Source organism: Vanessa cardui, chromosome 30 (assembly GCF_905220365.1).
Source record: "Vanessa cardui chromosome 30, ilVanCard2.1, whole genome shotgun sequence".
Lineage (NCBI taxonomy): Eukaryota > Metazoa > Arthropoda > Insecta > Lepidoptera > Nymphalidae > Vanessa > Vanessa cardui.
The window spans coordinates 557,425-583,189 of NC_061152.1; the positions used below are offsets into that span (position 1 = coordinate 557,425).

At 36.0% G+C, this 25,765-nt stretch overlaps 1 protein-coding gene across 1 annotated transcript; it reads right to left on the bottom strand.

Moving 5' to 3' along the window:
• Nucleotides 1–1,516: 1,516 nt before the first annotated feature.
• Nucleotides 1,517–24,263, bottom strand: LOC124542087 (lysosomal alpha-mannosidase-like). Its single transcript, XM_047120019.1, has 17 exons — nucleotides 24,198–24,263; nucleotides 23,679–23,781; nucleotides 23,288–23,375; nucleotides 17,307–17,371; nucleotides 16,533–16,659; nucleotides 15,520–15,725; nucleotides 14,881–15,014; nucleotides 14,117–14,253; nucleotides 13,154–13,246; nucleotides 11,859–11,988; nucleotides 11,006–11,081; nucleotides 9,453–9,573; nucleotides 7,088–7,178; nucleotides 5,613–5,703; nucleotides 3,901–4,388; nucleotides 2,782–3,268; nucleotides 1,517–2,289 (listed from the first exon to the last, which is right to left on the bottom strand). The coding sequence occupies exons 1-17, from the start codon at nucleotides 24,261–24,263 to the stop codon at nucleotides 1,517–1,519; spliced, it is 3,276 nt and encodes a 1,091-aa protein (XP_046975975.1).
• Nucleotides 24,264–25,765: the final 1,502 nt, after the last annotated feature.

Here is a 25,765-nt window from a genome sequence, read left to right on the forward strand (position 1 = left end):
CTAAGTAGGCTGGAGCCTAGGGCGGGATAGGGGTGACTATTTGCAATAATTTTAACCCCCATATGCATTATCCAAAAGTGAACCATTTTTAGTTATCACGTTTATCACCCTTTCCACACTTATCACCTCCTAACGGATGTAGGTCGAATTACCAATAACCCTGCAAAGAGTTTTTAAATGTCCCACTGCTGTTACAAGTATAGTAACAGTTTTTAGGGAAAACTTATTATTGTTAAGTGCATCAACAACAAATATATTTATTTAAAAAGAGTAAAACTTTTTATTTAATAAATACAAATTTAAAAAAAAGAAAAACCATTTACAATTACCCCGTATATATGCATGTGTTAGGAATGAAACAATTAGTATAAAATAATAATAGGCTATTTGATTACATTTTAAAAACCCATTTTATATTATTTAGTAAAGGTTAAGGGACCCAGTAAAAGAAGATTTTTTTTATTTCTGGTACATATTTGCCGAAAAATTACAAATTAAAAATTTCGTATTTAAATAGCGCGCGAAAACGCTACTGGGACAATATGGGCAATGTCTATGCCTAATTTTGTCATTGTGTGTTGTGGCTTTGATTAATTCTGCCCTATTATGGTTGAATACAAAACAATCAATTTAATTGGAAAAAATCAAATCAAAATAAACTTTATTCAAGTTGACTTCTACAAGTACTTTTGAATCGTCATTTAACAATTAAGTGAAGCTACCACCGGTTCGGAAAGTAGATTCTACCGAGAAGAACCTCGAGAGTTACCCCTTTTCAAGATTTCAATACAATTATATATGTATGTAATGTATCCTGCCTGGAAGTAAACAGGTATTAATTCCACGCTTTTTTATCATCTTCAAAATCTTGTATCGAATAACATGCCTTTTCTACCAATGTATTTTTTACAAACGATTTGAATTTACGAAACGGCAAAGTTAAAAAATGTCTGCGGAATTTTATTATAGAAACGGATACCTTGCCCCAAGAAAGATTTATCGACTTTACGGAGTCGGAAACTTGGCGTTATAAGCTTATCCTTACTTCTAGTGCACATACAATGATTATCACTGATTTTATCGAAGTGATCAATGTTACTGTGAATATACATAATATTGTTGTAATTATACTGTGACGCAACAGTGAGTATTCCTACTTTGTTAAAAACATCCCGAAGAGAAGAGATTCACTTGGGCTTTGTGCAAGCCCGTCTGGGTAGGTACCACCCACTCATCAGTTAAATATACGCCAAATAACAGTACTCAGTATTGTTGGGTTCCGGTCTGAAGAGTGAGTGAGCTACAGGCACAAGGGACATAACATCTTAGTTCCCAAGGTTGGTGGCACATTGAAGATGTAAGGTATAGTTAATATTTCTTACAGCGTCATTGTCTATGGGCGATGGTGACCACTTACCATCAGGTGGCCCATATGCTCGTCCACCAAACTATACCATAAAAAATGAGTCTCTGGCTGCAGCTAATAAAACTCCAGATATAAAAAAATCTTTTTTAATCAAGTTAGATATACAAAATCAATTAAAAAAGTTCTAATTTGCTGCGGAATTAAAGTGACTTCTTTATTCAAATCAACGTCATCGATTGAGCCTGGCACATCATTCCGGAACTCGATTTTATCACTACCATAAAACTCATTGAAATTCTTGACAAAACTTCCATTAGTACGCCATAAAAGTCGTACCCAGTCTCCTAATTCCATATTGGCTGACAAGTTAGTTTCTAGAACTTTATTCAACTTGATATCCACAAATAAATCTCTTAAAAACACCTTCTTTATTCTATTATAGACTACATCAATATTTTCTAAATAATTTTCTAAGCGCAATAGTAATTTATGATCATCCCATTTCTGTAATGTCAAAATATGAACTCCAAATGGCAGTTTAGTTTTCAAACCCGAAAATTGATTCTTATAACCCAGCCACTTTTTTTTATCTGTCATTTGACTTATCCTAGAGACTATTATCTGTGGTCTGAGTTCGGATTCTTTGATGAATTTCTTTTCGAATAATCGATTCCGTTTAAAATCGGATTTCGTTAGATATAAGTAGTGCGTTCCTCGTACAATAATTCCGTCATCATTGTCCGTTTCGTTTAAATATGTCTGCACGCCGCTGTCGTCGGTTAAAATACGCCTGTGAATCATTAAATCTATAGAGCCGTCTTGAAGGGAGGCGCCCCCTTGGGAACGATCGTTGAAAATCGAAAAACGCAAATTTTTCTTCAAATCCTCCATGTAAATTCTAGATGTAACTGGATAATAGTTACCTGAAATATATAATCAAACTTAAAATCAAATCGAGAACACTTCACAATGAAGCGTTTTTGAATCGTAGATATTTAAACTCTAAAGTGTTTCGGAAAGTAGACTCTAGCGAGAAGAAATGGCAAGAAACTCGCATAGTTGCTCTTTACAAATGAACAGATTTACAATGCGGTTCTTTACAATAATTAGTGTCCTGTGATGGAGAATAAATCCAGGCGTTTTTCCAAAAAGTGCTCTTTTAATAAGTAATAAGATTTAATGGCGCTGTAAGTAACATTAACCATTCCTCACATAGTCAATACGCCACCAACCTTGGGAACTAAGATGCTATGTCCCTTGTGCCTGTAATTACTCACTCACCCTTCAAACCGGAACACAACAATAGTGAGTACTGTTTGACGGCCGAATATCTTATGAGTACCTACACTGGAGCTTGCGCAAAGCCCTACCACCAAGTATATGATGACAGATGTGCTGATTTTTGGTATACGTACCAGCAACTTGATCCAAATTATACGGTTCATACAACGCCCTCTTATTCCTTATCCTCTTAATAGTCTGCCTTCCATTGGCATCCGTGTAAAAAACTCCATTGTTCTCCAAATTTGTCATATACCTTATAAAAACATCTTTGCCCAAATTGTCACTGATTGGAACTGGTCCTATGATCCAGTCAACTTCAAGCACTGGACTATCTGAATACAGTCTCAGCACAAACGAGGCATAATCTGAGTATTTACTGTGTATTTCCTGTAGTATATGGCTTTTATATACTTTTGTTTCGAAGTTGTCTATGATGGGTTCGGGCTGGTTGTCCATGGGCCGAAAAATGTAAGCTCCAGGATTCCTTTTGGTGCTGTTTAGCTGTACAGGATCGTCCGATGCGTAGAAATAGAATTGTATATCCAAATCTATGTTAATGCCATTTGAAAGATTCAAACTGGATACCTTCCGATATTCGTTAAGATTTATCTGGATGTACTAAAATAATGAACAATTACAAAAGTTATTTAAGTAAAACATTAAGTAAGTAACTAAAAAGTAACAGACTGTAAATTTCCCGCTGCTGGGATAAGGGCTTGTCTTCTATTAAGGAGAGGGTTTGGAACATATTCCACTAAGCTGTTCCAATGCGGGTATGTGGAATGCACATGTGGCAGTATTTTTATGAAATTAGACACATGCAGGTTTCCGCACGATGTTTTCCTTCACCGGTGAGCACGAGATTAATTATAAAGACAAATTAAGCACATGAATCAGCGGTGTTTGCCTGGGCTTGAACCCGCAATCATCGGTTAAGATGCATCCGTTCTAACCACTGGGCCACCTCAGCTCAATATATATATAAGGTCATGGGTTTTCCAAAGCAAGCAATTTTATATAAAATTGCGGTTAATTTTGTTAGTAACAAATAAATATTACAATTAAAAAAAATACAATTATAAAAGCTGACTAATGCAAACCTAAAACAGCGAATCGACCATTGCATTGTTCATGCTTTATTTTTACTTTACTTTTGTTACTTTACTTTTTTTTTACTTTACATACTTTAAGAGACAGCGGTAAGCGACTTTGTCTTATACTATTTGTATAATATATAACTTTAAACATACCTTATTGCTTATAAACCTTTCAGTTGATTCTCCATATAAATATCTATCTTTAGCCTCATAACTAGGATATAAGTCATCTTTATTATCAAACGAATTTCTGTGAGTCGTAGTATCATTATTAAAATCAACAGTTTCAATTCTTTTAGGAATCATAACGTCCTTATCGAGGCTAATATTACTTGTATTACCGTAATCATTTCTGTTCGATTTGATTTCCTTGTAGTAATTATTTTCTTCATCGTTGAAGTATGTTGCGTTATCTACAGACGTTTGGCGTATGAAATATTTCTTAGGTATATTCTTGTTTATTTTCTTTATTATTGATTTCTTGCGTCTCTGTGATTCAGATTCGTCGACGTAAAACGATTTGAAGCCCAACGCTGGGAGTTTAGCTATGAATACCAACTCGGTAACAGCATTGCTGCGTCTGTTCGGTATTTTCTTAGCTTGTTCTGGTATTATCATGGCAACTGCCTTGACTTTATCACCTGCAATAATGGTTGAATGATGGAATGGTGTGAAAGGCGATATGGTTAGAAAGAATGTTTGTGAGATGACGTCTGATAGAGAAGTATGGAATGAGAAGACATGCTGCGCCGACCCCAAACAAAATTGAGATAAGGGCAGGATGATGATGAATGGTTAAATGATTTGTGTTAAATCAAGTATTATTAAATTTTGATGCATTCACTATCATAGGTCTTAATTGAAAATAACTTTTTAATTATTCACTGTCGATCTTCGTTGAAAGTAAATTAAACAACTTATATCGCCCGCATCTTAAGGTTGGTTTTCGATTTTAAGAATAAAAAAGTAGTTTATGTTTGTACATTTGGTACCTATACATGTATTAAAAATGCCAAATTATAGGTTAATAAATAAATACATGTATAGAGAACTAAATCATGTAATGCTGATAAAATGAAAAAGCGTTTTTCAATCTATATCATTACCGGTTTCACTTGTTGTTTTCTCCAATCTAGGTAAAATGTAATTAAGAAAATCTGTTAATTCAGTACATAATCAATAAAGATATTGACTACCAAATACAAATTTACTGACAAAATTTTGGTCACATTGACAAAGAAATATAAACTTTACGACTCAGGCCAACAAATGGTCTCCTTGATAGTAAGTAGTCACTTCGACTCTTCTAGTCCACTAAATCGCCAATGCGCCACCAACCTTGGTAGCTAAGATGGTACATACGAGCGTATGTACCCTCGCTCAATCACACTTCAAATCAATAACAGCACATATTATTCTAGGTTTTTGAATATATGACAAATGCATAATACCTACCCAAACAATAACAACAGCCTGTAAATTTCCCACTGTTGCTCTAAGACCCTATCCCTATCGGATGTTCCAAACATATTCCTAAGCTACCCAAACAGAAGATAAAGAGCTGAGATGGCCCAGAGGTTAGAACGCGTGCATCTTAATCGATGATTTCGGGTTCAAACCTCATTTATCTCGTGCTCGGCGGTGATGGAAAACATCATGAGGAAACCTGCATGTGTCTAATTTCGTCGAAATTCTACCACATGTGCATTCCACCAACCCGCATTGTAAAAGCGTGGTCTAATGTTCCAAACCCTGTCCCTAATGGAAGAGGGGGCCTTTCCCAGCAGTGGGTAATTACAAACTGTTACTTTACTCTTTTTTACCCGAACAGGCAAAAACTATTCCATGAGTTATTTATTACGTACCTTTTGGATCAAATACGTCATACATTTTATTCAAGATCGGTAATCTTATTGGCATCGTCACTGACCAAGCCAATGGATTATATACGATTATCTGAAAATCCACAGCGTTATATTAGTGCAATGGAATAGCTGAAATAAGTATATATCTAAAGAGCTCGAAACATTGTCAGTTCATAGAATTTTCTCTGTCAAGTAATTTACAGTGTCAATCTCACCGTGCCTATAGCACGATAAGAAAAATAGGCTATCTGACAATGCGAAAAATAAAGTGTCAATTATTCGTAATCAGTTTAAAAGGTAATTAACGAAAGTTGAAAATAATATCTAATCAATTCAAAAATCCATAAATAAAAATGAATATTTCCTGTATTGTAATCTGAGGTACATATAATCCACAACAGCTAACGTAGGATCAAATATTTTGTGTCACGTGACAAAGTTTTGCTTAGTGGTAGGGCTTTGTGCAAGCCCGCCTGTATAGGTACCACCCACTCATCAGACATTCTACCGCTAAAGAACAATACACAGTATTGTTTTGTTTCCGGTTTAAAGGGTAAATGAGCCAGTGTAACTACAGGCACAAGGGACATAGCATCTTAGTTCACAAGGTTAGTGGCGCATTGACGATGTAAGGAACAGCTAATATTTCTTACAGCGTCATTGTCTATGGGTGATGGTGACCACTCACCATCAGGTGGCACATATACTCGTCCGCCATAAAAAAATTACATAAAAAAACAATGTTTACAAAATTCAGTTTTATTTCTGGATTTTCGAATAAATTCATTATGATTTTCAACGTTCGTTGGTAAATAACCATTTTAAAACTCATAATATATACTGTTGGAATGAACAAGCAACATCTGCGTCAAGTCACACAACTTCCCTTAAAAAAAAGGCGGGAGGTTTGCGGCTGACACATTTGGACCGCCGTTATGATTATTACGGTGTAATGTGATCATTGATGGCTATTTGTGTTGTAGACTAAAAAGTATTTCTTTTATGGTAGTTTAATTGTTATTTTAAATTAAAGACAATTGCTTTAGAGGTTAGCCTACTTCCTATTTCTAGTTCTAAAAATACTGATGCAATAATTGACATTATATTTTTTCCATTGTCATATGGCATATTATGTGTAAAGGTAATGATATTCTAATAAACAGATATGTTATATCCATACTAAACAACAGAAAAAAAAGTGTGCCGCGCCGGGGACCGTTTATTTTACATTTCGTTGCAAGTAAAAAGGATAGCTTGATAAAAACAATAAGTCAAAGGGATAACTAGATGTTTTAATTACGCAAAACGTATCACTACGTGATTATGATGTATTATAACGTGTTACTACGTAAAGACGACTAAAGGCAAACGTCCCAATTAGGACGTTTTCTAGTCTTCACTTTTTGCGCGTTAATAACATATCTGTTTACTAGAACATCATTGTTTAAGGGCTTATAAAGTGTTGGACAACTCACGTGAAAAGTTGTCTTCTCCGTATTGGGACAAGCTGAATGATTGAAGAAACACAATCGATATTCCATCGTTTTTGGAGAACCACGAATCTTACTGGAATTGTGACATCTTATCAGTGGCGTAGCTAGGTGAGGAAGGCTTCCGTATCATAGAAAAAGAATCTGGCCCTCACCTTTCCCATCCCTCTTTAACTAATAATTACCATTTTAATTTTTTTATGGTATGGATTGGCGGACGAGCATATAGGCCACCTGATGGTGAGTGGTCACCGTCACCCATACCGGCTTTGTGCAAGCCCGTCTAGGTAGGTACCACCCACTCATCAGATATTCTACCGCCAAACAACAGTACTCAGTATCGTTGTGATCCAGTTTGAAGGGTGAGTGAGTTGACATTGATTTGTATACAAAAGTATTCGCTCTCTGTTTCCAAAAATGTACCAGATATCCTTTCTCGGCTTCTGCACTATTAGAACGCCAAAATTCATTTCAATCGATCCAGTAATTTTGGCGTGAAAGCGAGGCAGACAGACTTTCAGCTGCCAGTGAAAGCCATCAAAATCTGTCCAGCCGTTCCAGAAATCGAAATCAAAATATATTCAAGTGGGCTTTTACAAGCACTTTTGAATCGTCAATTAAGTGAAGCTACCACCGGTTCGGAAAGTAGATTCTACCGAGAAACGGCAAGAAACTCAGTAGTTACTCTTTTTCAACATTTAAAAATCTAAAGTCATGTTATGTAATACAATTATTTAAATTCATATCAGAGATTAGACGAAACACAAGACAAAACTGTAATAATTATTTTGGTATATGTGCCGTGTATATAAAAAAAGGTTTTTTTTAATATAACAAACTCCAATTTTATTATATCACATTATTATTGCATATTATTAATATAGCAGGGGCTATTGAATTTACTTTATTATATACAATTATTATTGCAATTAATTTATCAATAATTTGTAAAACTTTAATTAATATTATTTCATATGGCATAGCAATTAATATTGGCATGTAACACTATTTCTTATTTTCAATAATAGTTTGGGAAAAAAGTTTCTTCGTATTTTATATGAAAATTCAAAAAGTTTTTTTTATACTTTATTTACATTTGACTAAAGTATGTAGGTGCCATTTTGTTCCATAACTTTTTGCCATCTTGTTGGTAGTTTCATTATCCCATTGCTGTAAAAATTTTGGGGCTTCTGATCGAAAAACTACGACAAGTGGTTTTGGCAGTCCTCTCGTGATGTTAACCTGACACTGCCTAAGGAATTCTGCAGAGACTGAAACAGATGAAAATCTGAAGGTGCAAGGTCAGGACTATAAGGCGGATGCATTAATACCTCCCAGCCAAACTCTCGTAATTTTTGTTGAGTGGCTAAAGATGTGTGAGGTCTAGCGTTGTCATGGTGAAAAACCACACCCCTTCTGTTGATCAATTCTGGCCGCTTTCTCTCAATTTCTTGCTTCAATCTCATCAATTGTTCGCAATACAGTTCTGAATCGATGGTCCTACCGGGCGGTAACAGCTCATAATGAATGATGCCTTTCCAATCCCACCATACACACAGCATTACCTTGTTGCGAGTTAATCCGGGTTTTGCCACAGTCTGTGAAGCTTGACCGGCCTTTGACCACGATCTTTTTCGCACGTTCTTGTCGTATGTGATCCACTTTTCATCACCAGTTATCAGCTTCTTCAAAAATGGTTCGGTTTCATTACGTCGTAATAAAAAATCACAAATGAGTACACGGTTCATTAGGTTTCTTTCAGTGAGTTCATGAGGCACCCATATATCGAGCTTTTTTGTGTGTGTAATTTTGTCCGTAACAGGGCGACCAGAGCGAGATGCATCTTTGATATCAAAATTTTCGGCTTGAAAACGCTTAAACCAAACTTGCGCTACTCGCACAGATTAGGTCCATAAACATCACAAATTTTTTTCGCGGCTTGAGTTGCATTTTTACCTTTTTTATAGTAAAATTTTAAAATATATCGATTTCTTCTTTAGATTCACTCATTTTAACAACAACAAAAACAAATGAAAATCACACAAATTCCTAATTTGAATTTGGAAGTGCCTTCTTTAAAATTAAAACTTTTTAATGATACCAAAACCAGCCAGATACAAATGGTATAGCCAAAGAGATTTTATTACAAGTTCATACATACTATATGCGAAAAGACTTTTTCCCCAACCTAATATGATTGAGCTGTCATTAGAAACAATTGGACGATAGCGTGGGATTGTAACAAAAGATAGAGAGATTGGAGCATCATTGTAAAACGATAATGTTATTTTGACCATCCCGAACTACTGAAATTACAATAGATACAAAAAAGATGTAACTCGGTACTTACTTGAAGGCTTCTTCTATCAGTAAAGTAGATCTCTGTACAGCAAGGTATAATTTCTTCGTGTAATAACTTTGTACGTGAGGCCTCATTGCGCCAGAGATTACGTTATGGTCTTGGGATACACCTAATGTAGAAATTCTATTAGTGAAAACCGCATGAAAATCTGTCCAGTAGTTTTTAGTAAGTTCTCCATACAAGTTTTCAGCTGAAGTGATATTTCTATAAATCTATTTATAATTAATTTAATAGTGGTGACCAGCGAAAATTTGTGTTTGTTCAAAAGATTTTTTTGGGTATTTCGAAACCATTGACAGGTAATGTTTTGATTTCATTCAGTGGCGTATTTACCAATAGGCTAAGTAGGCTGGAGCCTAAGGCGGCAGATTTAGAGGGGCGGCAAATCTAGCCCAAATTTGTAGTCTTACAGAAATAAAAAAAAACTTATAACTATATGTATACACATTACGTCCGTAATCCGTATACTCGTCACTACATAGCGGGCTGAAAAAATAATCTAGTAACTGACAGAAATATAACCTAGTTTATTATCATACTAATAACGGGAAAAACCGATGTAATGAGGACGATAGAACACAAATCATAAATGTTGCAAAAATAAGTAGGGGCTGCAAAAATTGAACAGCCTACTAGCCTACTAGTGGCAGATTTGTAAATCCGTTACTGATTTTTTTTAATTGTTAACGACAGTCACTTATATACACTTGGCGTCAAAATTATGAAGCTTTATTCAAATGAAATATTTAAGGATAGATCTCTTCAAAGTGAGATTAAAACCAATCTTCGCAATAGCGTAGCTAGGTGGGGGCCCCGGTGCATAGAAAAAGAATCGGACTCTCAGCCCCTCTTTCCCATCTTTGAATAAGAAATATTGTGCGCAGGTTGATTTCCTAGCTTCAGAAGCTTAAGATTTAGAGGGTCACCTGAACTGGACCCCTGGTGTGCACCACCTCGCCCTGCGATAGGTACGCAACTGGATCTACATACAGCTCATCCCATAATCACTGGGACAAAAATTGGTTTGCGCTGATTTAATGTTTATAATTATTCTTGATAATTGCTTATTGTGTTCATAATTTATCTTATAGACAAGCTCAGATTAGTTTAATTTTATTAATTATATAAAATTATCCTCTAAATTAAAATAAAATTGTAATTGTGTAATATCCTCCTTTTTTTCTTGTTGCTCTAATATTGTATATTAATTTATGAGTGGAAACTTGATTGGCTTGTGATTTAATTTGTATTTGTTAATATTAAGACTTATTGTACTGTTTGTTTCCCAAATAAAATAAAATAAAATAAAAATCACCCTTGGGTTCTTGGAACCCAACTTGGAAGCTAAATCATAACCTTTAGGACACGTTAAGTATCATTGTGTTGTTTTGTATGAGTAGTTATACTTGGTTAATATGTTTTTATTTTTGTTTTTTATCTTTTTTTTTCGTTTTAAATTTTTATTCTTCTTATTTTAATATGTACTGTGTCCTAATAAACATTTCTTTCTTTCTTTCTATTGATATATAACATAATCTTACCCATTATCCACTGGAATTCCTCGAATAGAGCGTCATTGTTGCCCAGGTTACCTAAGACTTGTAACTGTTTTGAAATCTGTTAAAAAAACATACATTTTTTAGATTAAACACAACAACTAAGCAACAACAACAGCTAAGAATCACTCTCCATTTGAGGAGGAGGTTTGGAACATATTCCACAACGCTGTTCCAATGCATATTGGTGGAATACACATGTGGCAGAATTTCGATGCTGAGATGGCCCAGTGGTTAGAATGCGTGCATCTTAACCGATGATTTAACCAAGACATGCACCACTATATATATATGTGCTTAATTTGTGTTTATAATTCATCTCGTGTTCGGCGGTGAAGGAAAACAAAGTGAGGAAGCCTGCATATGTCTGCACATGTGCATTCCACCAACGCAATGGAACAGCGTCGTGGAATATGTTCCAAACCACTCTCCTTAGTGAAAGAGGGGGCCTTAGCCCGACAATGGGAAATTTACAGGCTGTTGTTGTAATTAGCTGATAGGATAAATGTAATTTCTTTACTTCTTACAAATGCTTAAATTATAAGTAATAAGAGATTAAAATATCATGACAAAATCGACACCTACTCATCACTTATTCTACCGCCAAACAACAGTACTCAGTATTGTTGTGTTCCGGTTTGAAGGGTGAGTGAGCCAGTGTAACTACAGGCAAAAGGGACATAGCATCTTAGTTCCCAAAGTTAGTGGCGTATTGACGATTTAAGTAATAGTTAATATTTTTAACAGCGTCCTTGTCTATGGGTTATGGTGACCACTTACCATCAGGTGGCCCATATGCTCGTCTGCCAACCTATACCATAAAAAAAAAACGATTTACCTGTAGGAATATGTTGGCTTCTCTCACCAAGTACTTGAACGTTGGGCGAGAGGTGTACATTCCTGACAGATAAGAGTTCTTATCGTACGCGTAGGGGAAGAAGTCATCCTGTTTCGTTTCCAAAACTGGACTGAAATAAAAAGCAAAAACGAACAGGTAACATTGAAAATAACGGAAATCTGACGACATCTGTGGTCGAGTGCGTACACCGGTTTTCATGGGTACGCCACTCCGAGGTCCCGGGTACGTCCGGCCGAGTCGATGTAGATTATCATTAGTTGTCTACGTCGTCTCGGGTCTGGGTGTTTGTGCCGTCGTTACTTCTGATCTTCCACAACACAAGTGCGTTAGCTACTCACATTGGGATCAGAGTTATGTGTGTGATATTAGTCTAACTTATTGATTCAGTATTAGGCAGCTTTTGTGATATAATGTTGATGATGGGAGGCGTCCGACGCGACGGCAGTGTGGTATTACGTTATATATAGTTCTAAAGAGTAGTCTAATTTACTCCTTTTTGAACCAGAGAAAGTCTCGTCAAAATCTGTCCCACTATTCCAGAGATTAGTCAGAACAAACAGATAAACGTTCAGACATATATATATATAGATATAGTTGGAATAAATAAGCAACGTCTGCATCACGGCACACGACTTTCCATAAAAAAGGCGGGAGTTTTGCGGCTGACACATTTGGACCGCCATTATGATTATTACTGTGTAGTGTGATCATTGTTGGTTATTTGTGTTGTAGACTAAATATTTTTCTATTGTGCTAGATTGATTGTTATTTTATATTAAAGATAATTATTTTAGAGGTAAGCCTACTTCCTACTTCTGGTTTTAAAAATATATATTTTATTAAAAAGCGGATATAAAAATATTAGAAACAGACATTATTTTACTATATGTATAGACTATGACCAAACTTAAGACTCGTAATATCGTGATATATAAAAATCGAGTTTTTATCGTATTTATAACATTAGTCAAATTAATCTTTATTCAAAATATAAGTGATCACACTTTATTATTGATAGTCAAAATACTACCACCGGTTCGGAATTTAACACCTCAGACCTGAGAATAACTGACGAAAGATACTCAGCGTGATCTATATTTTTTAACACCATTACATACAGTACATATTTAATAATAAAACGATACTTTTGTTATTTGAAACAGCCTGGAGGCGATCGTCTCATTCCCAAGGTGTGCAGTCAACTAGAAAGTCATTAGTGCTGTAATGTTCTTTAGCACATAAACGCTCTTTAACGATTAAATAAAATACTCAACTTTTCTTCATAAACAGACTTCAAGTAACAAGCGGGCGTTGAATACATAACGTGTATCTGGTCTCCATCTTTGTAAGTCTTCGTGTTAACATTACTGTAATATAAATAAATAATATCAAGTTATATGTTGTAAAGCCACTGCTGGGTTCAAGCCTCCTCTTCCATTAAGGAGAAGGTTTGGAACATATTCCACCACGCTGTTCCAATTTCGATGAAATTAGACACATGCAGGTTTCCCCACCATGTTTTCCTTTACCGAGCACGAGTTAAATTATAAACAAAAATTAAGCATATATATATTAATGCTTGCCTGGGCTTGAACCCGAAATTATCAATTAAGATGCACGCGTTCTAACCACTGGGCCGGTTCTCTCTGTTCTTATACTCAACATCCACCAACTCATATGTTAATGGATTTTTTTCTTTTTGATTTTTAAATCATAATCAGTAGGATATTTCGTTTTTGATATATGAAATTTACATCGTTTATAAACATATTGATAAATAAAGGACCAAGATTTGAACCTTGAGGTACCCCAGATGTTATTGCTTGAAAGATAAGCAGATTGACAGTTACTGCTTAGTGCGACGTCTAAGGTAAGATTCTATCCACCGAAGAAAAAACCGAAATTTTCGAATTTTTTACTATTAATAACAACAGCCTGTAAATTTCCCACTGCTGGGCTAAAGCCTTCTCTCCCTTTGAGAAGAAGGTTTGGAATATATTCCACCACGCTGTTCCAATGTGGGTCGGTGGAATACACATGTGGCAGAATTTCTATGAAATGAGACACATGGAGGTTTCCTCTCGATGTATTCCTTCACTACCGAGTACGAGATGAAACACCAAAATAGTGGTCCAGTTGTAATTGCATCGGTATAGGATCGAAAAATATAGCTGTACTTTATCGTAAATATCGAAATGAAATCGAGTATGTATCATAACCTGTGGCAGAATCCTTACTTAATTAATTTGTCAATGTTTTCGAACCATATCTTGGCGTTGAAGTACCCAAGTCTCTTCCCCATCATCACCAACACCTGTTTGGTGGAATAACTTGGAGCCTGACGGTCTCGTATAGACCTGACGAAGAGCTCAACCTGAAACCATAATAAGTTGTCTAACATATTTCAAAAAATATATCCAACCTTTTGAATGTTGTAAAAGGTTTTATATATGGCAAAATGATGTTTATTCAAATTAATTTAGATGTAGGATGGATGTAGGATGATAGGATGATGTAGTGTATTTTTTTTGAGCATATTGGCATGATGGTAAGCGGTCACCAAAGTCCATAGACACTGCCAACGCGCCACTAACTTTGAGAACTAATATTATGTCCCTTATGCCTGTAGTTACACCGACTCAATCACTTTTCAAACCGGAACACAAAAATACTGAGTACTGTTGTTTGGCGGTAAAAGAGAAGTTATGTGAAAGGCGGCTATCATGTTATGGGTATGTAATGCGGAAGAATGAGGAACATATTGTGAGAAAAGCCTTGAGCATGGATGTGGATGGATATAGAGGTAGAGGACGACCAAGGAAACGATGGATGGATTGTGTGCAAGGCGATATGGTCAAAAAGAATGTTACTTGTGGGATGACGTCTGACAGAGAAGTGTGGAAGGAGGAGACATGCTGCGCCGACCCCAAATAATAATGGGATAAGGGCAGGAGGATGATGATGACGATGATGACGTCAAACAGGTATTACACAAACTTACCCGTTCATCGATGTTATTAAAGAAGCTATCCGAGGTTATTAGAAGTGGATCTGAGCACATGCTGTCGAAGCAGAACCCTGGTGGTGACCAGTAACCGTCGAAGAGCTTATGCGTGTAAATATCTGTTTTAGGTCCTGTAACATGAACGACATAAAAGTTTCCAGGTATTTCTTATTATTAGGTATTTCTTAGTACTTTTTTTATGCTATACTTGGCAAACGAGCTGGAGGCACCTGATGGAGACCGAGGCGCTTGCAGGTGCGTTGCCGGCCTTTAAGAAAGGAGTGCGCGCTTTTCTCGAAGGTTTCCAAATCGTATCGGTTCGGAAAAACCGCCGGCAAAAGCTAGTTCCACAGAGTGATTGTGCGAGGCAGAAAATGTCTTGTAATAGCGCTGTTGTGGATTTGCACAACAAGGTGGTGGGGGTAGAATTTCGAAATTCTTAAACCGATCATAATAGAACATTCGTAGTTACAAAATCAAAATTAAATGGAGTAACTACTGAGTTTCTTGGCGGTTCTTCTCTATAAAATATACTTTCCGAATTGGTGGTAATTTCACTTGATATACATAGTTGTTAAATGACGATTCAAAAGTGCTCGTAAAAGCCTACATGAATAATATTTTTTTATGTCTTACCCAAGTCGTCGCTTCCTCTCCAAAGAAAGTCCAACCCCTTCCTGTCCATTCTGATAATCTCGTCGTCGAAACTGATGGGGTTTATGAATAGCCCGTCGTATCCCATTTGGGCCATCAGTGACGCGTATTCCCGGGAATGACCAAAAGTATCAGCTTGCCAAGCCACCAGCGGCCGACCGCAGGAGAGGAAGGTGGCATTGATTTTTCTGAAAAAAAAATTGGTACATTACGAACTGAGAAAACCTACTAAGAGTGGAAGAGAACTAAGATGTTATCAGTGGCATATCTATCGTTGAGTCAAGTGGTGCAGTGCACCAGGGACCCTGAGCCCAGGGTCTAACTTAAGAATTGAAACGAACGGATCAGTGAACTCGCCAGTTCCTGAAGCTAGAAAACCTCAAACCTGCTTACAAAAAATATAATTATTGTATTAAAAGGTAAGTACCCTATTTTTATTCTATACACCGGGGCTCTTGATCAACTTCACCACTGTTATTCGTGTGCTTAATCTATGCATATAATAAAATTGGAGTGTCTGTTTGTAATATTAAAATAGCCATTTTTAACTCAATGCATATGTATGTATACACGGTACATATACCAAACATTTTTTACTATTTTTGTCGGTCTGACTGTCTGTCTGTCTGTCTGTTCCGGGTTATCTCTGGAGCAGCTGGACCGTTTTTGACGGGACTTTCACTAGCAGATAACTGATATAATAGGGAGTAACTCAGGCTACAATAATATTTTTTGTTAAATTATAACGCGCACAGCTAGTTTGTGTTTATAATTCATCTCGTGCTCGGTGGTAAAGGAAAACATCATAAGGAAACTTGCATGTGTCTAATTTCATAGAAATTCGTATTAGTACAGCATCTCAAAGAGAAAAGAGGCCTTAATCCAGCAGTGGGAAATTTACAGGCTATTGATGGTGATGATGTATTTTGTTATGTAATTTAACTGTGGCATTATTTCCTTAACACATTTTTACCTCTATAAATACGGTAATATACCTCAAAGAATAGGTATAGCTGTCGATAACGGACTGGTAGTACGTCGAGGCTTCATCTGCCATCCCCCAGCCTCCCCCCACTATCATAAGCCGACCCTGTCTGATCAGCTCGTACACCATGCGACGAACTACAAGGAGATTTGTAATTTTATCTTCAAAGGAAACCAAATAAAACAAAACTACGCAAACTATGGTAGGGTGATGTAAACTAATACGACTGTATTTTTAAATGTTGAAAAAGTGTTACTACTAAATGACAATTCAAAAGTGCTTGTAAATCTAGCTATCTAATCTTCTTTCATTGGAATAGGGTCTAGGCCCAGTGGTTAGAACGCGTGCATCTTAACCGATGATTGCGGGTTCAATCTCAAAGTACCACTGAACATTCGTGCTTTTAATTCATCTCGTTCTCGGCGGTGAAGGAAAACATCATGTAGAAACCTGCATGTGTCCAATTTCACTGCATTTGTATTCCATCAAACCGCATTGGAACAGCGCGGTGGAATATGTTCCAAGCCTTCCTCAAAAGGGAGAGGAGGCCTTAGCCCAGCTGTGGGAAATTTACAGGCTGTTGTTGATGTTGTATAGATATATGAAACCATTTCAGTAATTTTTGGACAGGGATTTAAAAATATTACTTAGAGTTCGCTATTTGACTTTTAGGGAGTTAACAGTTTTCTCACTCACACTAACTTGGAGAGAAAGAGAAAGAAAATGAATACTTAAGAATGTCTATGTATCTATTTCTTGACACTTATGAAAATAATCAACTCACCAGTATCATGTCTTCTGGACCACCAATAAAAGAAATACGGCATTTCACTATCCGATAACGTAAACCTGCAGTACAAAATATGTTAGATACGTTAATTGGTGGAAGGGCTTTGTGCAAGCCCGCCTGGGTAGGTACCACACACTCGTCAGTTATCCTACCGCTAAACAACAGTACGCAATATTGTTGTGTACCGATTTGAAGCGTGAGTAAGCCAGTGCAACTACAGGCACAAGGGACATAATCTCTTAGTTCCCAAGGTTGATGGCGCATTGACGATTTATGGAATAGTTAATATTTCTTACAGCGTCATTGTCTATGGGTGATGGTGACCACTTACCCTCATGTGGCCCATATGCTCGTTCGCCAACCTATAAAATAAATAAAATATTGGACACATTACTCTGATCCCAATGTGAGTAGCTAAAGCACTTGTGTTGTGGGAAGTCAGAAGTAACGACGGTACAAACACCCAGACTTAGAGATTTAGTTTATATATTATTGAGGCATTGTATTAGGAAAATTAATATTTTAAAGTCCATTATTAAAGATAGTAGAATATATAGTCCAATTATCTAGACAAAAAACGAACCAGCCCTCCAGTCACCAGTGGAGGCAATCAGATGATGCAAATAGTGCATGTAGAGCTGAGATGGCCCAGTGGTTCAAACCCAGGCAAGCACTACTATATATATGTATATGTGCTTAATTTTTGTATATAATTCATCTCTCGGTGGTAAAGTAAAACATTGCGAGGAAACCAGCATGTGTCTAATTTCATCGAAATTCTGCCACATTTGCATTCCACCAACCCTCATAGGAACAATGAAATATGTTCCAAACCCTCTCCTTAATGGAAGAGCCTTATCCCAGCAGTGGGAAATTTACACTGTGCTACTTTACTTTTTTTAATAGTGCATATTTAAATGTTAGAAATATAAAATATTGTGTAGAGTAGGTAAAGAGGCAGCATTGTGTTGGCTCCCGGCATCCATAACAAGGGCGCTGGGTCCTTGAGAGGGCCACCATCACTACATATTATAAAACCAAGTCCCTCAGCCGCGTCTGTCTGTATGTTGTATGTAACTCCAAAACTACTGAACGGATTTTCATGCGGTTTTTAATAATAGACAAAGGGATTCCTAAGGAAGGTTTAGGTATATAATTAATAAAGGTTTTCGTGTAAATAACGTTTGTTAAACATGTTTATTTATTTATTTATTTGAAACGCCATCGGCATATTCACAATAACACATATATAATAAAAGTACACGGACCAGTGCAGTGTGCTACACCACTACAGGCATTTACAGCACTGTTAAATTAAATACAAAGTATTACACTCTTAAGTAATATTAAAACTTAAATACTATTAAAAAATTATATAATATTAAAAATTTATATAATATTAAAAACTTAAACTAGAACCACCATAGACTAATAAGATTTTTTCAAAAAAATAAAAATAAAAGTATAATAAAAACATACTAACATACTACTCACTTGCAGCGTATAATAAGGATTTCTTAAAACTAAATAAATTTTGGTGGTGGATATCGATGTCATATCTGTTTATAGAATTGTAAGTTCTGATGCATCGAGTAATAGGAGAAAATTTTCCTGTATTCGTACGGTGTCTTGGTATAGCGAACGTATTTTTGATGGGGTGTCGGGGTATATTACGTGGGACATACAGATTAATATTAGATATAAGCTCTGGCGATTGTATTTCACCGTTTATTAGTTTATGCAGAAATAATAAGTCGTTAATGGAGCGGCGCTTCTGCAATGAATCCATTTTAAAATGCTTCAGACGTCTTATGTAATCTGCACGATATGGACAACTGTTATCCTTATACGCTAAAAATTTGGTAAGTTTTTCTGCAGCCTTTCCACGCGGTTAATATGAGTATTATAACTTGGGTTCCACACTGGTGATACATACTCGATAATGCTACGAACCAATGCGCAATATAAAACCACGATAGCACGAATATTTTTAAAATGGCGACAAGTTCTTTTAATGAAACCAATTATCTGCCATGCTTTTTTAATAGTCTTGTCTATGTGTTTTGTAAGTAGTAATTTCTTATCGATAGTAATGCCCAAATCCCGTATTTCCTCGACTTCAGCAAGCCTATGATTAGCTATATAATAAGCAGATGGCACTGTGTTTCTGTTTTTAGTTATTTTAAGGAATTGACACTTTGCAGCATTAAGTAGCATTCCATTAGTATTGCACCACTGTTTCACAGAATCAAGATCGTGCTGCAAAAGAGTTACATCATCCATAGTTTCTATACGTCTATATAGTTTAATATCATCAGCGTAGATAGAGTATTCACTGTGTTTAATGTAATCACTAATGTCATTAATAAATAATATAAACAATATCGGCCCTAAATGTGAACCTTGAGGAACACCGGAACAAGCCAAGTAAGGACGCGACTTAAATCCCTTAATCACAACTTGTTGCTGCCTATTACTAACATATGACTCTAACCAAAGTAATAGTTTGCCATGAATCCCATATATTTTTAGTTTCAACAACAATAAGAGATGATTGACTTTGTCGAACGCATTGCTGAAGTCAGTATAGATCGAGTCCACTTGAATTCCGCTATCTACATAATTTGATACATCGTTAAGGTAACACACAAGATTACTTAAAGTAGATCTACCCCTACAGAATCCGTGTTGTTTTGTTGTGATAATTTTACTGCTATATTTCGATAAGACATCACATATAATACGTTCAAATGCTTTTGCAAAGTGATTCAAAATTGACACTGGTCTATAATTATCAACGAGATCTTTATCTCCTTTTTTAAATATCGGTATAACATTAGCAATTTTCCAAGCCGATGGAAATTTACCGGTTTCGAAGGATGTTTCAAAGATTATTTTTAATGGCAACGTTAAATTCTTATATGTTCTTTTAATGAAAAGAGAAGGGATCCCATCAGGCCCAGCCCCTTTATGAGTGTCGATATTCTTTAGAATATTGTAAATGGTACGTTCGTTAAATTTTATAGAGCTTAAAGAGAACTGGTGATAAGAGTCCTGCTGTTTAAATGTTTGAATTTGATTTGTTTTAAGTATATTTTCAGAATAAACCGATGAAAATTTTTGTTTGAAGAGATTACAAATATCCCCGCCAGTTTCAGCTATAACAGGACTGCCCGACATTTTCATTTTACTGGGAATATTTGAAGATGTTCCACGCGTAGTCTTTACAAAGGACCAGAATTTACGTGGGTTACTGCAAACACCTGATTCTATTCCGTTTGTATAGTTTTTAAAGCAATTTTTCATCACTTTGCCTATGCGAGAGTTTAATAACTTAAGCTCAAGAAGGTCTCGGGGATTTTTGTATTTATTAAATTTTAACCTTACTTTTTCTTTTTCAGCAATGATTTGTATTAGAGATGTGGAAAACCATGCTGGATATTTACGATTTCTAGGTTTTGTAACAGGAATATGATTATTAATAATATTTTTTAGGATCTCATAAAAAACTGATACCATGACATCAACATCACCATTAGTTGACCTTAGCTCGGACTCCCATTTTATTTCTTTTAGTTTGTCATTGATTATCGTATAATCAGCTTTTTTGAAATTATGCTTTGCAAATACTTTCTCAGTTAAAATATCTAACTTCATTAATTCTAGTTGTATCTCTAAAGGGGGATGATGGGAGTCTACTTTTGATAGTGTGTCCGGGCTACTGTCAACCTTTACACCAGAGAAATTACTAAATATCAAATCAAGTATTCTACCATTATAGTTATTTACATGATTAAATTGAGATAAATGATTCAAGGCCATAAAATCCACTAACATAAAATCTAACCGTTTTGTACTATTACTAGAAACTAAATTTCTTTCATTTGGTTTGAAAGTCCAGTTTATAAAACTTAAATTAAAATCTCCTAATACAATAGTTTCACATATATTACTTTCCATTACCCTACTTATGTTATTTAATACTGTTTCTAAATTACTAGAAGTTAGAGGTGGTGGTAAATACAATAAACAAAAAAGTACATTTTTAGTTATGCCATTTGAACTTAAGCGAACTGATATCCATAAATCCTCATTATTGCTTTCCAGATGTTTGACTCGTTGAGATTTTTTTGATACCGCGAACAACACTCCACCCCCTCTATGTCCAACCGATGAAGTTGTTAATCTGTCTTTTCTGTATACTGTATAACTATCAGTTAGAATTTCTTTGTCATTTATTGAATCATCCAACCAAGTCTCAGTTAACGCTATTATTTCGTAGTTGTTTCTCAAAGAAGCCAGCTTAATGTCTAGTAGTTTAGTTTTCATACCACGGACGTTTTGATAATAAATAGTGAATGATGTTATTTAATTTACGGACTTAAACGCAATTTTCCTTTAAATTTAAATATGGTCTAAGTTTTCAATGCTACGAATCTGTTTAGCTGGTGATGTGTCATTTTTTCGAATAAAAATGCGCCCATTACGCACCCATACATACCTTATAAGCTTCTCCCGTGCCACTTGTCTTGTGCGGGCATGTAGATACTTAAGGTGAGGCGGTAAGTGTTCCGACACATATACAGCCATTTTTTTGGATCCGAAGCCTAGGTGGCCGCTATGTAACCTATCATCTGGTTTAGATTTATTAAATCTTGAGACGGCGGCTAATATCTCATCTCTCGCTCTAGTGCTACTAAGTTTTGCAATAATAGCGCGGGGTCGGCTGTTGGTATCATCCATCTTTCTCACTCTTACACAGCTAATAATATCATTATCTGCCAACGGAACTGAAACAGTAGACGTGAGTTGTTTGACTACAGAGAGTAAGTTCTCCGTTTTATTTTCAGGCACCCCATTTATCTCTATATTATTTTCACGAGTGTGTTGCTCTAGAGATGTTAAACGATTAGACAAATCCGAAACCATGCCTGAGAGTTTAACGTTTTCCTGAGATAATGTAATTACTTTAGTTTCATAGGTTTTGAGATCAGATTTAATTTTATCGTAGTCAGCACTTATGAATTGTATTGTAGATTTCAATTCCTTAAGCGTACTCAATTCGCTTTTTATCGAATCAAATTCTATTGAGAAATATGACGTAACTGCGTTTTTAACCGCCTCCGCCACTGCACTTTGAATCTCACGCCTGAGTAAAGGCATCATTTCTTCAATGTCGTTTATCGGTGAACTCAAGCATGATTCGTTGATACCTTTACGGGAATGTTCCAAAACAGAACTGTTAGCTTTCTGATGTCCCCTGCGCATAGAAATGTTAGAAGATTCAAAATTTTCAATATCCATTTGCTCAGCCCTACTGATAGGGGTATTAGTGTTATCCCGTTTCGGTAATTTATTTTTACATTCGTGACATATCCACAGTCTCTTTTTGTCTGCATCCATCACAGCAAAAGTTTTTTCGGAAATGTTTGCGCATGTTAAGTCGAGACGTAACTGGCATGATGAGCAGCATATAAATTTTCTATTTTTTATTTCTTTTAAACAATTTCTTTTCTTTTCTTTCTTTCTTTCTTTCAATATTGTCTTATCCTTTGTTTAAAATGACCGTTATTATTTAGCGTAACAAAGCTTGCTATCGATCAGTACTCGTGATCAAAAGGATGCAAGCGCCGTGCATACCGCGTCGCTTACGCGTTTTAAACGAACACTTGTGTCACCACACTTTTTAAATTGTTTGTTTTAGTTTTTGTTTTAAAATCAAGTAATTAATCACAGACCACTTTAAAATTTATTGTCAATACGCTTTCAAACACTAGTTTAAGCACCAAAAACAATTCAAAGTTCCATAAAAACGAAAATATACTGTTAAATTTAATTTTTTAACGGAGCACAATTAAAGAGTGTATTACTTGCAAGAAGAATTAAACCTTTCAGAATGTTGGAAAAGCAACAAAAAATATATAAATAAAGAAGCCGGGTGGGGCCGTTAGTTAGATATACCCGTACAGACTTACTTCCTCTCCTTGTCAACCCAAAGTTCACTGATCGTCGCGTCCAGGATACGTCTCATATTCACCCTGCTCGGGGCGAAGAAGTCGTCAGCTGGAAATAATACATTTGTTAATAAATATTTCACTATATGTTTTGACGAACTCCGTGGTCGAGTGGTGTGTACACCGGTTTTCATTGGTACGCCACTTCGAGTGTCCGATTCCCGGCCGAGTCAATGTAGATTATCATTAATTTTCTATGTTGTCTTGGGTCTGGGTGTTTGTGCCGTCGTTGCTTCTGATCTTCCATAACACGAGTGCTTTAGCTACTTACATTGGGATCAGAGTAATGCATGTGATGTTGTCTCATATTTATTTATTTATAAGTTTTGTTAAGGCTCCCTTTGCCACTTACTTCCGGTGTAGTGACCGTCGAATGTGTTCATGTACCCCAGCTCGGCGTGCGAGTGAGGAGATATGTGGACGTTAATCCACCCCTCACGGACAGCTGGACAACTCTGTCATACAATATGTTTATATAGGGTTAAATAACCGAAATGGCCCAGTGGTTAGAACGCGTGCATCTTAATCGATGATTGCGGTTTAAGCCCAGACAAGCGCCACTATATATACGTGCTTAATTTGTATTTATAATTCATCTCGTGCTCGATTAAGGAAAACATCGTGAGGAAACTTGCATGTGTCTAATTTCATCGAAATTCTGCCACATGTGCATTCAACCTACTCCCATTGGAACAGCGTGGAGGAATACGTAGCAAACCCTCTCCTTAATGGAAAAGGCCGTATCCCAGCGGTGGGAAATTTACAGGCCGTTACTTTCGTATGAAGCAAATTTTAACTCCAAGGAAAGGACATAGGCTACTTTTTTGCTTGACACATGCCAACCTAAACTACTACAAAATAGGTAACTCACTTCGTAACCACACTTTTCGTTAAGCTGACGTAACGGCGTCAATAGATCTTTGATCAGCGGATCCATAGCTAACACACAATTTGAAAAACACGATATAAAACATATAACATATATATACATTATATATATCAATAAATGATCACACCGATATGTGTTTCGAAGTGATTCGTCTGTAGTACTGTGTATTACGTGCTGTATAGTATGTTATGTTTATACTTTGTTTTATAAATATAAACTTTGTTTAATAATTATGGGAATTCTTCGATACATATACACATATAATACTGATTGGATGACTGTATCAGTGAATCCATTTGAATGTGTTTAAATGGAGATTAAATTTCGAACTCAACTCACATTCATATTCCTTTATGCAATTTTGAAGTCAAGGGCGTAGCTACCTGCTGCTGTATCAATTACACGGGCCCCACGGGCTAGGGGGCCTTCAAATATACGTAATCAAAAATATGATATATGTATAATATATATTTTTTTATTTCACAAATTATGATGATTATATTTATTTTAATTCGATGCAATTATTTTTCCTTTTATGACAAATCTTTACTCTTTCTTAAGGCCCCCGAACAATATATTAAACGGGGCCCCGTCAAGGAACACTACGATTTTGATAGAAGCATTTTACTTACTTATTGATGGTCAATTTAAACACTACCACCGGTTCAAATTAATTTATAAATCACAAGATCAAGTCTTCAAAATGGCTGGAGTAAAACTAAGAGAAGAGTTTTCGCCTAGAGAGTTCTTAATAGCTAGAATGAGCTGTACGAGCAGTCTGGTGGATCTATAGCCCATGAAATTTGAACCACAAATGTTCTTTACAAAAGGGTCTTAAATTAACGTAATACTTTTAATTAGTCTGTTAAGTTATTTATATAATTTTCACGCGAGCAAAGCAGCGGGCTACATCATCAATAAAATGTTATTATTATTATTTTAATATGATGTAATATGATGGTTGGTGAGCTGAGATGGCTCTTAACCGATGATTGCGGATTCAAACCCAAGCAAGCATCGCCATATATATGTGCTTAATTTGTGCATGAAACCTGCATGTGTGTATTTTCATCGAAATTCTGCCACATGTGCATTCCACCAACCCGCTTTGGAACAGCCTGTTGGAATATGTTCCAAACCCTCTCCTTAATGGAAGAGGAGGCCTTATCCCAGCAGTGGGAAATTTACAGAATGTTACTTTACTTTTTTCTGCCTCGCACTAACTCGTTCTATAAAATCAAATCAAATGTATTTCATTCAAGATAGATAGATATTTAAATATTTACTTGGGGGCTTAGTGCAAGCTCGTCTGAGTAGTTACCACCCACTCATCAGATATTCTACCGCCAAATAACAGTACTCAGTATTGCTGTGTTCCGGTTTGAAGGGTGAGTGAGTCAATGTATCTACAGGCACAAGGGACATAGCATCTTAGTTCCAAGGTTGGTGGCGCATTGACGATGTAAGGAATAGTTAATATTTCTTACAGCGTCATTATCTATGGGTGATGGTGACCACTTACCATCAGGTGGCCCATATGCTCGTCCGCC